Source organism: Cajanus cajan, chromosome 8 (genome assembly GCF_000230855.2).
Source record: "Cajanus cajan strain Asha chromosome 8, NIPB_CcT2T_4, whole genome shotgun sequence".
Classification (NCBI taxonomy): Eukaryota; Viridiplantae; Streptophyta; class Magnoliopsida; order Fabales; family Fabaceae; genus Cajanus; species Cajanus cajan.
Genome location: NC_138524.1, coordinates 34,309,835 through 34,326,171, shown reverse-complemented (window position 1 = coordinate 34,326,171; position 16,337 = coordinate 34,309,835). Strand labels below are relative to the sequence as shown.

The 16,337-nt window shown below is 36.2% G+C and overlaps 1 protein-coding gene across 2 annotated transcripts in view; it reads right to left on the bottom strand.

The window, feature by feature from the left end:
* The window catches only part of FTSH12 (FTSH protease 12), a 47,012-nt gene extending 30,995 nt beyond the window's left edge, over positions 1-16,017 (bottom strand). Inside the window, exons 1-6 of one of the 2 annotated variants that reach the window (XM_029274378.2) lie at positions 15,608-16,017; positions 14,115-14,299; positions 13,544-13,770; positions 4,720-4,994; positions 1,847-1,924; positions 1,493-1,735 (exon numbers count right to left, since the gene is read on the bottom strand). In XM_029274378.2, the coding sequence (XP_029130211.1) occupies positions 1,493-1,735; positions 1,847-1,924; positions 4,720-4,994; positions 13,544-13,770; positions 14,115-14,299; positions 15,608-15,958 (1,359 nt within the window). In that variant the 5' untranslated portion in view covers positions 15,959-16,017. The remainder of the gene's footprint in view (positions 1-1,492; positions 1,736-1,846; positions 1,925-4,719; positions 4,995-13,543; positions 13,771-14,114; positions 14,300-15,607) is intronic. The other variant, XM_020377503.3, reaches the window with a different exon arrangement.
* Positions 16,018-16,337: the final 320 nt, after the last annotated feature.

Genomic DNA, 16,337 nt, shown 5'->3' with positions numbered 1-16,337 from the left:
GAAGACATGGTCACTGTAATTAAATGAACATGTGTCTCTCTCTTCCAAAACCCAAAAAAATAAATAGTAGAACAATCTAGAATTCACATCATTTTCCTATTAAAAAAGACAACTTAGATAAAGTACTATAGGTATTATTGTAGTTTTTATATAATCAGAATTCAAGTTTTACATCAGCAATACACGTTAACATTTAATAAAATCATTTATTATGCATATTACCAAGATGAAACTCTAATTTTGATTGGAGAACAGATACTGCATGGAAGTTTTATCCTAAAAAAATCTTTTGGCTAAAAATTTGTCATATGGTGATAGTATTTGCAAGAGTATTTCAATAGCTGAACAGAATAAACATTGTTAACATTTTATGAAAAAATCAACTATATACTGTAATTTTTGTTTCTCATAGGAACTGAGAGTTAGGTGCAATTATGTACAGAAAATAACTGCTTTAGAAATCAGTTCTTATTAGAAACTTCAAGATGACAGTTATGTATAGAAAATTACAGCTAGAAGTTAGTTTTGTATCAGAAACTGCAGGATGGCAGTTGGGTAGAAAAGAACTGCTGGTAGTTATTTATTAGGAATATATATTTGATTGTAGGTTGTGAAGTTATTTTTAGTTTGTGGACAAAGAATACTCGCTGTAGGAGACTTTTGTCTCTGGGACAGCAAATGCACTGATGTATGTGTAATAGGATACATTTGTCTATGGGACAGCTAGTGTTTTGCTATATTGCGTGTGATTTCAATATCCAATGTTGTCTTCAATTATTTTTATCAACTGGTATTCCATCAATTTTGTCCAACCTGCCAGATCAAAAGGAGGGAATTCTTGTGAACAGTGAAGAGTAAAATCATGAAATGTGTGACAAAGAGGTTGGACGAATTGCAAGAGAAAATGGAAGAGCTGGAAGCCAGAATTGAGGTTTGGATGAGAAATTAGCAAATTTTGAGAAGATTTTGATGGAAATGAGGAAATTAATGGGAAAATGTGAAGAAGAGAAAGAAAGTTCATCGAACAAAGAAGAGGAGAAAGGATCAGATTCAATCAATCATGACATAGATGAGTACCAGATGGCAGCCAAGAAGCGGAACTTCCATCTTTCAATGGAGATGACCCTATTGGGTGGATCATTATTCACTAGGGCAGAGACTTATTTTGAAGTTCAGAATATTAGTGTAGATGAGAAGATTAAATTAGCAAAGTTAAACAAGGAAGGTTCTACTATCCATTTTGCATGAGAGAAGTTAAAGCAGGAAATTTTGGGGGGCAACAGTACGAAAATCCTTTTAAAGTATTGGCCGACTTGCAACTAGAGGTGGAGTTTATAGAAGCATTTGAATTTCTCTCATCACAAGTTAATTGTTTACCCTCCTAAGAACAGTATTTGGGTTATTGTTTGGGTGGGTTGCAACCAAAAATTAAGCATCAGGTGCAAACTTTTAGACCCAAAACAAGAATTTAAAGAGTATTTCAAAAGCTTACCAGAATGAAATTTTCTGCATGAGCCATATCAAAGAGTTGATTATACTTCTTGTAAAGGAACCGCTTGGAAGTAATGTGTAGAAGCATAACAGACTCCCTAATAAGCCAGAGAATAAGTATTCCAGGTACTAATGCAAGCACAACCTTCATGAAATAATGGATCTGTCGCTTCTGAAGCAGATCTACTTCAACTCCAGAACTTGTAATAATCTCAAACAGATAAGGATCGAGAGGGATATCCACCTACCAAATAAGAGCTATGTTAATCAAATATCACTGAAGGGTACCAGCTGGATAACCTTGGAAAGAGATTTGAGATTTCTGATCACCAGTAGCAACTTTGAAGTAACTTACAACAAATTCCAATGGAAAACCTTCTTTCATTGTCACATACAATCTTTTCAAGTCTTCGGTAAAGACAATGGCTGCTACCTGTCCAAAAGAATATAGCTCAGTAACTGCCACCTGACCCAACATGTCAAAAATTTGATGCGCATAAAATTTAATTATACATAAGGCATTTAGATGATAATTAGAACAGAAATGCTGTACTACAACATTCATATTTATAGCCAGCCATTATAATTACTAATTTGATTCCAAACATTGCATTTCCCACTATATCAAATCACCAAACATCAAGAAAATGAAAACGCATTAGATCGTGAAGGTCAACTACATGAATCTTCATTGTATCAATTTTAACGTATTGCTAGAATATTAGTCTTGATCTAGAATATCATGGTAATCAAGATTCTAGCATATGCAGCACATGCTAGATTATTACTCACTATGGTCATTACTGGAATTTATAGTTGTTTATTAGATCTATAATTAGCTCTTGATTAGCTTTGATGCTTAATGGCTCAATACTGGTATATAAATAAGATAGATTTGTGTACAGAATACACAATTTCTCACAATCAGTCTTTCAGCATTAATGTGGTATAAAAGCATTACCATCTACTGTGACCTGTGTCTATTATCTCTCATCTTCTCTGTTTACACTGTTCTAAGCTAGAACCTGATAGGAACTCAAATTTTACTATTAATGTTTGATAAGAATTCAAGGAACTATCGTTGGTTGCAGTACAAATTGTGCATGAAAAAGGCAAATAGAATCTTGAGAAAAGAAAAGATATTCAGAGAAGGTTCTCTGCCCAGTGACAACAATCACCCATCCACTGTCCACCCCAAAATTCCTTGCTCCCCTCATATCCACATGTTCCCCTTGGCCCTTTTATGATTCGTAAGATCTTCTGCCCCAATCCCCTCGTGACAGCTGTCTCCTGCTAGTCTCCTACACTCCCTCTAGCAGAATTCTCCTTTCCAATTATGCCCTTAACCCCTATTTTCTTTTTCTCTCGTTAACATTAGTTGGAAGCCCAATTGCCACAGAAGTGACAATTGTCACAGAAATGAAAACTTTTCCCATCTCATGTAAAACCCTTTTTTCTTTGCTTAGCCCTAACCCCCCCCCCCAAAAAAAAAAACACCCGAGGGGTATTTTAGGGTTTAGGGTAAAGTCAAGAAGACCATACTTTATTCATCAAACACTCAACCTCAAGGGATGTGAGTTGTGAGATTATATTCTTAGTATATGAGGATGATATTATTGTTACCAGTGATGATTGGAAGGAGCAACAAGTATTGAGTCAACATCTAACATCTAAGGAGTTTGAGATATAAAACTCTTGGGAAATTTTGGGAAATAAAGTGTCCCAATCCAAGAAAGGCACTTTCGTGTGTCACAAATTTGCTCAAGGAGACAGGTAAGGCAGCTTTTAAACCTATAGGTACTCCCATTGACTCAAACCTTATATTGGGTAATGCAAATGATAGTGTGGTGGTCAATAACGAGTTGTATCAGCATTTGGTTGGAAAATTACTCTATCAGTCTCACACAAGGCCAGATATTGCATTTGTTGTAAGTTTACTTAGCCAAGTTATGCATTGTCCAAAACAAGTCCACTTACAAATCACTCATAGAATTTTGCAGTAATACCATAAAGGAAACCCAAAACGAGAAATTTTATTTAAAGGAAATGGGAATGCATTTCTTAGGCTTACACTAATGATGATTATGCAGGATTAGTGACCGATAGAAGACCCACTACTTAATATTGTACCTTTCTTGGAGGAAATTTAGTAACTTGGAGGAATATAAAACAAAATAATGTGGCTCAATCTAGTGCTGAAATGAGTTTCATGCTATGGCACAAGGTATTTGTGAGCTACTTTGGGTGAAAATTATTTTAGAAGACTTGAAGATTAAAAGGAATGGACCAATGAAACTCTAATGTGATAATAAATCAGTATAGCTCATAATTTTGTTCATCATGATCGAACAAAGCATGTAAAACTTGACAGACACTTTATCAAGGAAAAGCTTGATTTGTACTCCATATGTACCTTCACAGAATCAACTTGCAGATATGCGGTTCAGATTTTGAAAGACTTGTATGCAAGCTGGAAATGGAAAACATTTACTCTCCAGCTTGAGGGGAAGTGTTGAAAATAGGAATTCCTTTGATGTTAATTTTTCCAAGTTGCCTAGATACTTGGTATAGCTAGGTCCAATGCATCATAGGAAGTAATGGCATCTTAATTTTTCTCTTGTAAATTGTTTTGGCATTAATTATCTTTGTAATTCTCTAGAACATAAATAAATTCATTTTGCTGGGTGGAATAGTCACTCAAGCATATTCAGAAAACATTTGTCTCTCAGTTTAACAATCAACTACAGTTATTGTTGTAGTTAATAGCTGTTAATAAAATATATAATTTGTCCTTGATTAGCTCTAGTATTTCATGCACTACTAATATACAAAAAATGAACTGCACGTAGTACACAATAACAATTTCTCTCAAATTCTCTGTTTCAACAGGCATCGTATATACTCATGCCAATAGGTAGCAATACAGAGCTTCAACAATGAGAATATTGATTAGGCACAGGGATTAGTCCTTTTCTCACTCATCAGTCTACCCAGGTCATAGAATTCAATTTTTGCTTGCCATATCCTTAAACTTGAAAGAAACCACAATTATAAGCCTCTATTTGAAATATATACATATGCCCCCCTTGAAATGAACAGGGCCAAATTGTACATATTATACATAATACATAATAATGTAGATATAAATGGTAATATGACATGAATATACTTACAGGAAGAAGGCAAAATAAAGCACAATAGAATTACAATTATAGAAATAGAACTCACCTCAGAACTATCAAGTTTGTCAAGGAAATAAGTGTAAGGAAGTTTAGGGCGATAGTGCCACCATCTCTTAGCTATCCACAGAGCCCTAGTACCCTGAGTGCCTGTCACCTTTTCTGCCACATCCTTGCGAAGACTATTTTCAACCTCTTTCATGTCAAATTCAACTACATATTTGGCATTTAAGGAATCCAATTGCTCAGAAAAACGTTCTTTTCTAAGGATCTTCCTCCATTTATGAAGTCTCTCACGCCATGTAGCTTCACTTTGAACTTCACCTGCTTACAACAACAACAACTTCACCTGCTTAGAAACATGAAAAAGTATTCTGTTAAGAATTAAAAAGATGGAAACTATGTTGGCCATTAGATAGATAAAGAGATAAAATCAATCAAACTCACAATAAAGCTGATTGATTTCGCCATCTTATGGGCTTATGGCAACCATAACCAGTTAAGTGTATGTGTGTATTCAATTGAGAGAAAACTCAGAAATTTTATTGTATAACTTCTGTGAAACAATAAAATTTGAGGGTTGATAGGCGAAGAGAAGAAAGTGGAACCAAAAGAGAAATGTGAAACCCTTGTCCATTGCCAATATAGATCTGATAAGGACCCTCAAAAGGCACAGTCTATTCAATGTTCTGGATGCGTTGTCACAAGAAATGATGCCTGAGTCAGGTAACCACTGCTGAGTGTGATCACTGTTAGCAACCATTGGCTGAGGTGGTTGCAGTGGCTGATAGGATCTCTGATAGAACTGCTGGTGATGTGAAACAGATAGGAGGGAATCTCAGTATTGTACTATTATTGTGTATTAGATGAAGCAAACTGTGAAGGAACCTACTGCCATGGAAAGATAGATTCCTGAGTCTGACTAGGAATTTGAGTTTGCAGAGGTGGTTGTTACTGTTGATTGAAGTGATGGCAGCAGACAGAAGCTGTGTCTCAATTTGAAGCAAAGCTAACATTGGACAGAAAATCATTCACCTTGATTGTGGCCACGACCAGCACCTCAAAACCCAAGGAAGGGAGGATTGACATCAGGGCAGATGCTTGCTAGGACTGAGGGTGAAGAATTCATAGCAAAAGGTTGCCGAGGTATGGACTGACTAAGGTTGATAGAGAAGCAGATTCAGCTAGTGTCTTCTTTTTGTACTTCTGAATTCACAATTCTGGGGCAAGAATTAGGGCTTCAGCCTCTTCGATAGGCATAGTAACACTTTTAATTTCAATTAGCAAAGTGACCAAGGCATATTCTTGAGGAAAACCTTCAAGAATGACATTTAAATATTCTAGAAGAGCCATAGGATCACCAACAGTCAATAGTGAGTCAACCAAGGCTTTGATGCATAGCTAGAACTAAGAAATAGTACACAAGATTAGTATTGCAATAGAAAGCAAAGATTGAATCCGTGAAAGAAGCATTTCACATTTCTGTTACCAGGTATTGGGAAAAACCCAAGTCCCACATCGACTAGAGATTAGGCAATTGAATAGTATATAAGTGGAAAGCAACCCTCACCTTACAAGCCGGTTTTGTAGGGTTGAGTTAGGCTTAAATCCACTATTCTAAGATGGTATCAGAGCTATCCTAGATTCTTAAAAATGGGCCACCCACCATTTATTCACGTACCAAGCTCAATAGTGTTGGACGTGAGGGGGTGTATTGGGAAAAACCTAAGTCCCGCCAATCCTAGATCATTAAAAGGGCCACCCGCCATTTATCCATGTACCAAGCCCAATAGTGTTGGACGTGAGGGGGTGTATTGGGAAAAACTCAAGTCCCACATCGACTAGAGATTGGGCAATTGAATAGTATATAAGTGGAAAGCAACCCTCACCTTACAAGCCGGTTTTGTAGGGTTTAGTTAGGCTTAAATTCACTATTCTAAGACCAGACAAGAAAAGCTGGATTAATCTTGTTGAATTCAGAGGAATTTACAGAGAGACAACAAAATGAATGGATTCGATGGGCCTAAATCATAGGCTCAATCTCTTGAGGAGCAAGAGAAAGTTCTTATCCATGAACTCAAGCTTTTCTGTGATTTGATGCAAGAAAGCAACTGCCTAATTGGTGAGTGAGGTGCCATCAATGGCGAATGGTGGATGGCAGAAGAAGGCTGAAGGCCAAAATTCTTCCATATAACCATGCCATTGTGGCCTGTGGCACCGCCATAGTGGGCATCCTTTACAAATTGCCCATGGCAAAAATCCACCACACCATTCTGCCATGGTGTCGTGCCACCATTTAACAACAATGAGTGAGAAGAATTAAAAACGTGGCATCATTACTCAAAAGGGAATGCATCTGCACTGGTGTTGCCTGCATTGGAAGAGAATTTAGTGATGGTGGAGGTGGGCTTGCGAAAGCCATGGTTGATAGGACTCAAGAGGAGGATGGGAGCCGGTTGATTAGGTAGACACTAGTAAGAAAGGCATAATCCCATAATTGCATGGGTAGATTGGCTTCAGCCAGCATGGTGAGGTCGAGTTCAACAATGTGTCTATGTTTGCGTTCAACCACACCATTTTGATGGTGTGTATGTGGGCATATGAGACGATGTTGAATCCCAACATCGTTGAGATATGCAGTAAATGGGCGACACTCTCCTCCCCAATCAGTTTGTAGGGCTTTAATGGGGAGCTAAAATTGATTTTTAACCATGTTATGAAATTGTTTGAAGATACTAATAGTTTGTGCCTTGTTTTTGATGAGATAAATCCATGTAAAGCGCGTATATGCATCAACAAAGGTAATATAATACTGAAATCCACACGTAGAGGTGACGGAGGCAGGGCCCCATAGATCGTTGAATATTAATTCAAAGGGGGCAGTGTAGACAGATGAGGAAGGGCCAGAATGTAATCTATGAGATTTACCAAGACAACATGAATCACAAAATACTGGTGTAGTATTATTAACGGGTTGAATGTTGCAGTTGCGAAAGACTAGTTTCATTACATCAGTATTAGGGTGACCTAATCTGGAGTGCCAAGTGGCAAAAGAAACAGAGCCCTTGGTGGTTGAATGAGCAGAACGCTGCTGAGCAGTGGCAGGGATCGAGACAAATTGTAGCTTGGTGTTGGAGAGCAAGGCTGGAAACTGGTATAAGCCATCAGGACCAACCGTTCCATGGAGCAGGACTTCTCTAGTAGCCTGTGATTTGACCAAGCAAACTGAAGGGTGAAACTCAAAGAAAACAGAGTTATCTTTGGAGAACTAACGAACACTAATTAGATTTTTGGTAATGGAAGGAAAAAAAAGTAGGTTGTTTAGAGCAAAACGAAACTGAGAATTAAACGGAGAGGAAAACGTAGTGACACCTGCGGAATTTATGTGGAGTCCTTGGCCATTCCCAACATGAATTTGATCTGGTCCTTTGAAGGGGGTGAACTACTGAATGTTCTGTGACACATTGGTTACATGGTTGGACGCACCGGAATGTGGGTACCAGGTGCTGTTTCCCGTGGAGGAAGATGAGGCGAGCATGGCCTAGGGTTGAACAGGGGTAGTGGTAAAGTGGATTTGTGAGGGTGGTTGGGGTCTGGGTCCAAGAATACCAGAATTGTCAGTGGGTTAGAATCAGCCATGACCAGAATTGTCCAAGATGATTTAGAGCGAAAGAAGAAGAAGGGGAGAGGATCAACGAGCTCTGATACCATAATAGAGTTGTGAGAGAGAAAGGTAGAAAGAGAGAGAGAGAAAGAAAAACAGAGGAAACAAGAGAAAGTATATGACAAGAGAATTGTAATTTCATTAGCTAGCTGAAAAGTGAGTACAATATAGGTATATATAGAGCCAATTTATATTGGTCTATATTAACAGAAATAAATGTGTATATATATTTTAGGAGTAAAACTATACTCCAATAATGACGATGGAAGCCATGGTGGATTAGGAGATTGAGGCGGCAGCAACAATGATTGCCATGGTGGTGTTTTGCCAGAAGCCGTGGAGGCCGTTTCGTGAACTTCCAATGCCAAATCTACTTTAAGTTTGGTAACACTGCCAATATTTGCTTTTATAGGCTGATGCAAATAATCAACTTCATGAATCTCTCATGATCCTACAAGACTGCAACCTGTGCAATTCAACACATCTCAATCCAACACCAAAACCTCTAATATTTGGGTGAATCCCAACTTAAAGTACCCCAATCAAGACACTAATACCAACTTGGCCACTCCTAGTGCTATGCTTGTCAATACCTCATCCCAGGGTGACTCTACATGGATCCCTAACTCAGGTGCATCCTTCCATGTCACTTGTGAGCCCCAAGTAAGTCACTTTGATGGCCCAGACCAAATTTTCATTGGAAATGGTCAAGGTTTGCATATTAATGGTTTTGGTTCTTCCTCTTTCCTATTTACTATTGACTCAAATATTTGCTTTAAATTGAACAATTTACTTCGTGTCCCCTCCAACACAAAAAATTTGTTGAGTGTAAATAAATTTGCTAAAGACAATTAAGTGTTCTTTGAGTTTCACTCACTATTTGTTTTGTCAAATCTCAGGGGACCAATGAGATTTTACTTCAAGGTGTTGTTGGTACTAATGGACTTTATTCCTTTCCAAATTTAAAGCTTCAAGGCTCCTGTGTGTTGGTGTCTTCTTCAGCTGAAACATCTCCAGATTCTATTGCATCCTCTTGTTCAAGTGTTGATTTTAATTCTACTAATGTAAATACAATTTCTGATGAATCTTTGACCCCTAGTTCTCACACTATGTCACATACTAGGCTTGGTCATCCTAATTCTCATGTTCTTAAACTTGTTCTTAATCATTGTAAAATTGTTCCATCAAATAAAAATATTTATGAGTTTTGTTCTTTCTATTGTGTAGGAAAGTCTAATAGACTCCCTTCTTCTATTTCTAAATTTGTTTACTCTAACCCCTTAGAATTAATTTTCACTGATTTGTGGGGACCCTCTCATAGTTTACTACGTTTCCTTTATTGATGCGTTTTCAAACTTCACATGGATCTATCCTTTGAAGTCAAGATCTGAAACTCCCTGTTTTTCAACAATTTAAGGCTATGGTTAAACTTCAATTAAATACTAAAATTAAAAGCATTCAATCTGACTAGGGAGGGGAATACTGGCCCTTTACTGCCTTTCTTGCCACTCATGGTATAACTTAGATTGATTTGCCCCCACACACATCATCAAAATGGCGTGGTGGAAAGGAAACATAGACATATTGTTGAAATTGGTCTTACTATCCTTCAACATGTCTGTTTGCCTCTAACTTTTTGGGATTTTGCTTTTTCCACTGCAGTTTATCTAATTAATAGATTACCAACTGCATCATTGAATTTTAACATTCCCTTTATTGTTATATTCAATAAAACACCAATTACAAATTCTAAAGGACCTTTGGTTGTGCTTGTTTCTCTTTCTTAAGATTGTATACTACTCACAAACATGATTTTAGATCCCAAGAGTGTGTTTTACTGGGATACTCAACTTCTCACAAGGGCTATAAATGTCTTTTTGCTTCAGGCAAGATTTACATTTCTAAGGATGTGATTTTCAATGAATAATTCCTTACTCTGACCTTTTCCGGCAAAATTACACCATGGATACCTCTCCTTATCAATACTTCACTCTTAATCCAAATTAGTCTCCCCCATGTCCTAATCCTACTGCACCATCACAACAGCCTATTCTTTCTTCTAAAACTAGTGACCATGGTGTTCAAGACAGTCCTTCATTTGTGCCACTTGTGTCATAGACAAAATTTAGCTCCTCATCCTCACCTGAGTCTTCTACTCACATTTCCCATAATTGTTAATAATCATCCCATACAAACCAGGTCCAAGACTAGGGTTCATAATTCTAGGCTACAACACTTTACAGTATTTTTGGCTCATAGTGAACCAAAGGGTGTTAAACAAGCTCTAACTAGTCCAGATTGGCTTTCTTCCATGCAGCAAGAATCTACTGCTTTAATACAAAATCAGACATGGGATTTAGTTTCCTTGCCCTCTGACAAAAAGGCAGTAGGATGTAAATGGGTGTTTTGGGTCAAAGAAAATGCAGATGGATCTATAAATAAATATAAAGTTCGATCGATGGCTAAAGGATTTCACCAAGTTCATGGTTTTGATTTTCATGAGACATTTTCTCCTTATGTTAAACCTATCACTATCAGAATCATCATTACTCTTGCCCTTACTAATAATTGGGAAATTTCAATTGGATGTGAATAATGCTTTTCTTAATGACTTCTTGGAAGAAACAGTTTACATGGTGCAACCCTCAAGATTTGAAGTTGAAGACAAATCTCCTGTTCATAAGCTCAACAAGGCTCTTTATGGCTTGAAACAAGCTCCCAGGCAGTGGTTTGACAGACTTAAGTTCACTCTCATTCAGTTTGGATTTCAAGCTAGTAAATGTGATCCCGCTTTGTTCATGTATAAGCATCAAGCTCACACTATTTTTATTCTGGTCTATGTAGATGATATTATCATCACTGGCACCTCACCTCAACTCATTCAGTATATTACTCACAATCGAACTAAACATATGGAAATTGATATCCTTTTTGTTCGAGAGAAGGTTATATCCAAGCAACTTCTGATTTATCACATTCTAGCTTTGGATCAATGGGCAGATTTGTTGACCAAGCCTCTTTCTCCAACCAGATTTGAACTTCTTAGAGGCAAATGTGAAGAGTTTTCTGACAAAACCTCCACCCTAAGTTCTAGGGGGGGTATTAGAGTGTAATATGACACATAACTTTTTCATTTTGTTATAATAATAGAATATTCCAGTAGGTTTGTTGTGCCAGCTGTCATAGTTTGTTATTTTTGTAATCAGCTTTTTACGGCTGAACCAATAAGGGTAGCTACTATAAATGCTCCCTCTTTATTTTGTTTTCAGTGGGTTGAATGAAATGAAAACTTCATTTCCAGTTTAAAATTTTCTCTCTGAAATTTATCCAAGACTTATTTCCTTTAGAGAGTTTACCCCAAGAGGATTAAAAGGACACATAACTTTAGAGCAAAGGAAAAATGTATGTGGGCACAACAATTAACCATGCCTTTATGTAGTTTTATGTATGCATGTTCTACATTTGGCGACCAAACACAACTGAGAAAGTTTTAACTTGAAATAGCTAATAAAGGAAACTAAAAATCTTCTATGCAAGAACTGAGCTCAAGGATAAGAAAAAGAACACCAAGTCCAATTTGTTGCCTTTCACATTACCAAGGGGGCAAATAATTGAAAAATAGTCAATATATTAATAGAACATCAGTCTCCATCATAAACTTGTTGTATTGGTAGGAATACATAAGATCATAGCATAGGCCAAGATATCAGTTATTGGAGTATTAAGTAAGTCTTGAATATATATATATAGGGTTTTAATAGCTTTTTCCACCATGATTATAATACAATGCTTCTATGGCAAGTCAGTGAGGTGGTAACTAGCAATATATTTGTTAAAACTACAATTTAACAGAATAGTTTTGAGTGGTGAAGCTAAATCACAATTTTCTCCATTGAGAAACTTCATTTTTTTTTTCATTCAACACAATTTTGAAGTTTTTTTCCTCAGCTATCTCTCATAAGTTACTTTATTGGGATTAGGGGGGAAAAGTACCTATGAGTAGCCGTTGATGTTTTGTATGCATAGGTGTTGAATTTGGAGAAAATGAAAAGCTTTTGTTTATTGATTGATACACTGAGTGAAGCTCTGAACTACAGAATTCATACTTTCTTACTTGTGTAACTGTCAGATCAAACTATCCAGCAATCCAACAATAGAGACCAACAGCTAACTGATGTGTCTAAGAGCTGGCTTGAAACTAAAACACTTGTAGTACATGTTATAAATTCATCTTAAAGCCAATTGATTCATGCGATAATAATTGATTCATGTGATGTGGAATTTCACAACAACCTCCCCCCACAAATGCTTGCCAGAACAAACAATGCCTACCATAATAGGTGAACCACGAAAATTGGCTAAAGGTCTTAATACCATGTCAGATTTCATCTAAAGACTAATTGGCATTAAATGAAGTTGCTCGACAAATATATAAGTTGCATCCCAATAATTAAGGCAGGCGATGTGGGACTTCTGAACAGTACATGGCTATTGCATAGAAAAAATAACACAGAAGAGTAGTTCATTCTATTCTGATAAAAGGGGGCATTTGGAAGAATTTCTTTGAGCTTATCAAAATAAGCTATTTTTAAATTATTTCAATATGCTTATTATAGGAATAGTAGATATCTTTAGACGATGTGGCAATACTACTATAAATAAGTGAGTAGCAATCCTCATCTTATGAGTTGGGCCCAAAACCCATAGGTCCCTAAATCAGAACTAGGCTTGTATACCTTTTTAAGAAAGTGTGTTATGAGTCTAGTTCAACCTTACAAAACCAGCTTGTAAGATAAAGATTGCTCGCAATTTATATACACTAGTATGACCATATCTCTAGACAATGAGGGATCTCCAACACTTATGAATAAGCTTTCACTTGATAACCAGCTTACTGAAAATAAGTCTTAATTAAACTATTTACTCAAACATGCCAAAAGTCAAACTGCAAGAAAGGCATTGATAATCCAGTACATGCCACATACATATTTATTGATATCATCTTATTTCAATGCAGAAGACACAATGAAATAAAATATAAGCAATAATCAGATGAAACATCAAGCTATGCAATATTATTTCTCATGCTATGGTAACAACTTCTCAATACCCTAAAAATAAAAATAAAAATAATAACAAAAGAAAGAAAGAAAGACACATTGAAATGAAAAGTAAAAGAATAAAATAACCAAAATTATACAAAGATAACCTGAAATGCCCAAGCCTATTGATAGTTCTTTTCTGTCTTCTTTGTTTAACCTTTCATCACCCTCTATAATTTGTTTTACACGCTCCTCAGGAGCCTCTTGATCATCCTCCCATGCATCCTCTCCAACATAAGAAGTATCATGAACAAGCGTTCCATCAGGTCTTTCAATAAGCTTTTTCATTTTTAGGCCTTTTGGAATTGTGTTCTTCCACATACCCTTCTTAAATCTGAAATCAAATAAATTAACAAAAAAAACTTGGCTAAATGGATTGAACACACTAAACAGTTTGTTACATGAAATGTCAAGATTATAAAGAAGAAAATTCCCATATTGCGATTAAAGTATACTTTCTAGCAGGATAGGAAAAAAAAAATTCATTTAACTGACTGAAATCTTATCTTAGTAGGAAACTGGTGAAAGAACATTATACTTTCACAAGAAATAAAATTTGAGAAATCAACAATTAAGCTTCTAAGAGAATTATGGAAATAATAATTAGATAAGCCAAAAGCATATACAACAAGAGCAATTGTGTCCAAAGTATGTATTAATAAATGAGGATTGACTAACCTTCTAATGTTAGTAGGGGATGGCTCTGGAATTAACGCTTCCATGTAAGCTTCTGTCAATTCTTTCTTATTACGATTTATGAAAGGTGCTCGAATTGCGGCATAAACTCCTCTACAAGCAAATGCCACAACAAAAATGTAAAGAACCAAAGCACCAATTCGCTTAGGTTCCCAGTCCTTGATATTCTGGAACAAGAACAAGAAACATTGTTTTATTTTATACTAGAAAGATAATAATACAGAATAATAACAAATATAACTGAAGCCCATTTTATGGATAAAGCAATCAATACACTTTTTACGATGCTGGTCCAAGAGTGTTGGCATTATGTTTCATTAATCAATCAAAATGTTTATTAGCTAGACACGAACGGTTCTAGGAGAAAAAAACACATGAATGCTGAAGCAGTTATTAATCCAAAGCTACTGATCAGACAAACAACCTTGTGAGAATAAATTTGTATTAAATACCAGCATAAGAAAACATAAACAGCATGTATACGAAAATTTTGTAAAATCCTGTCTTATCCCATTATCAAGTACGTAAAAGAAAAGAGACGCCTTTGAAATGCAGACACTGCTAAGAAATTTTGACCAGTCACTCTCATGTTGCACTTGATTGTGGAAATTAGATTTTGTTGCCCCGCTATCTGTTTGTTTTAAGGAAACATTTTCCTTTTTCAATTACAAAAACATTACATTATATTTTTCACATTCCTAATTCCAAAGGTTTGTGCAACAAACAACAAAAAAAAAAATTCATAATTATTAGTGAACAGAAAAAATTAAAATTGGAAAACATCATCCAACGTGGAAATCATTTTTAGCTCTCACTCGGAAAAGTTTTCCATTTTCACTCATAATAACAAAAATGTAACATTATCTTTTTTTCTTCAACTTGATTCCTACATTCAAAGGCTTGTCCACTGAAACCAGAAAATAAAATCATAAGACACCATTGCAACATTCCCACACAACCAAAAAAATAATAATAATAATAACTCAACAAAAATACAAAAATATGAAATTCACAACACAATCCCAACAGCAATTGAACAAGTCAACTTTCAGTTTCACCATTCCCACTGGTTCCAATCTACAAATCGCAACACAACACACGAGTCCCAAAACACAGTAGGAAAAATATATTTTTTTATTATTATTATTAGTGAAAACCAAAAATTAAAATCAGGAAACACCATCTAATGTGGAATTCAGTTCATGCTCTCACTCAACTTAAGCACTCTCTTTGATTTTAACAAAACGTTTCCCAATTTCACTAATAATTGCAAAAACACCACATCCCCATCCCAAATACTCCACCAATAAACCAGATAATAATATCATGAATTGTTTTGGATTATGTCTCATCTCAATTGGTTGCATGGAAGAGCTACACACTTAACAAGCCTCAACATCTCACACTAATTAATGCAATGTTACGGAAAAACGAAATTAACAACACAATCCCAACACAGAAAATGAATACGTCACCTTCCACTGTTCCCACCGATTCCAATCGACAAACTGAGATACCAACTGAGTCCCAAACGTTCGCAATTCATCTCCGCTCGCCACCTCGCCAACGTTCCTCACGCCGCCACCTTCGAAGTCGAGACCCGTCTCCCTCTTCACCATTTCCCCAAACTTCACCCAAAACCGCCGCGAACCGCGCCGCAGCGACTGCGACCACGAGGGGCCATCGGGCTCCGCCGTGGCCGAGACTCGAAACCTGAGCTTCCTGCCGCCGCGCGGTGCGGTTAACGCGAAAACGTTAGGGTTTTGAGAGAGTGGCGATGAAGAAAGTAGAAGAGGGTTGGGGTTGTGTGGAATGGTGAGTTTCATCGCTAGTTTCTGGGGTTCATTTCTGGATTCGGGGGTTTAAGGGGTTTATCCATAACTCCGTAATTTCATTTCCATTTCAGATATATAATTACGTAAATTCTATAAAGACAATTTTTTCATTTTCTCTAGCAAGTTTTACTCTTTCAAAAATTATTTTTTTTATCTTTAATCACGAAAATGTAACGATTTTTTTTATTCATAAAAAAATATTTTGAAGACAAAAAAATTAAATTTACATTTTCTTAACAATATCAATTCATTTCTTTGCAACTATTAAATCAATTAAGTGATTTTGAAAATGTGTCAACTATCATTAAGTAGTGAAGATAATTTTGTATTAAGGACAAAAAAAAATATATAAGATACATTTTTATAAATG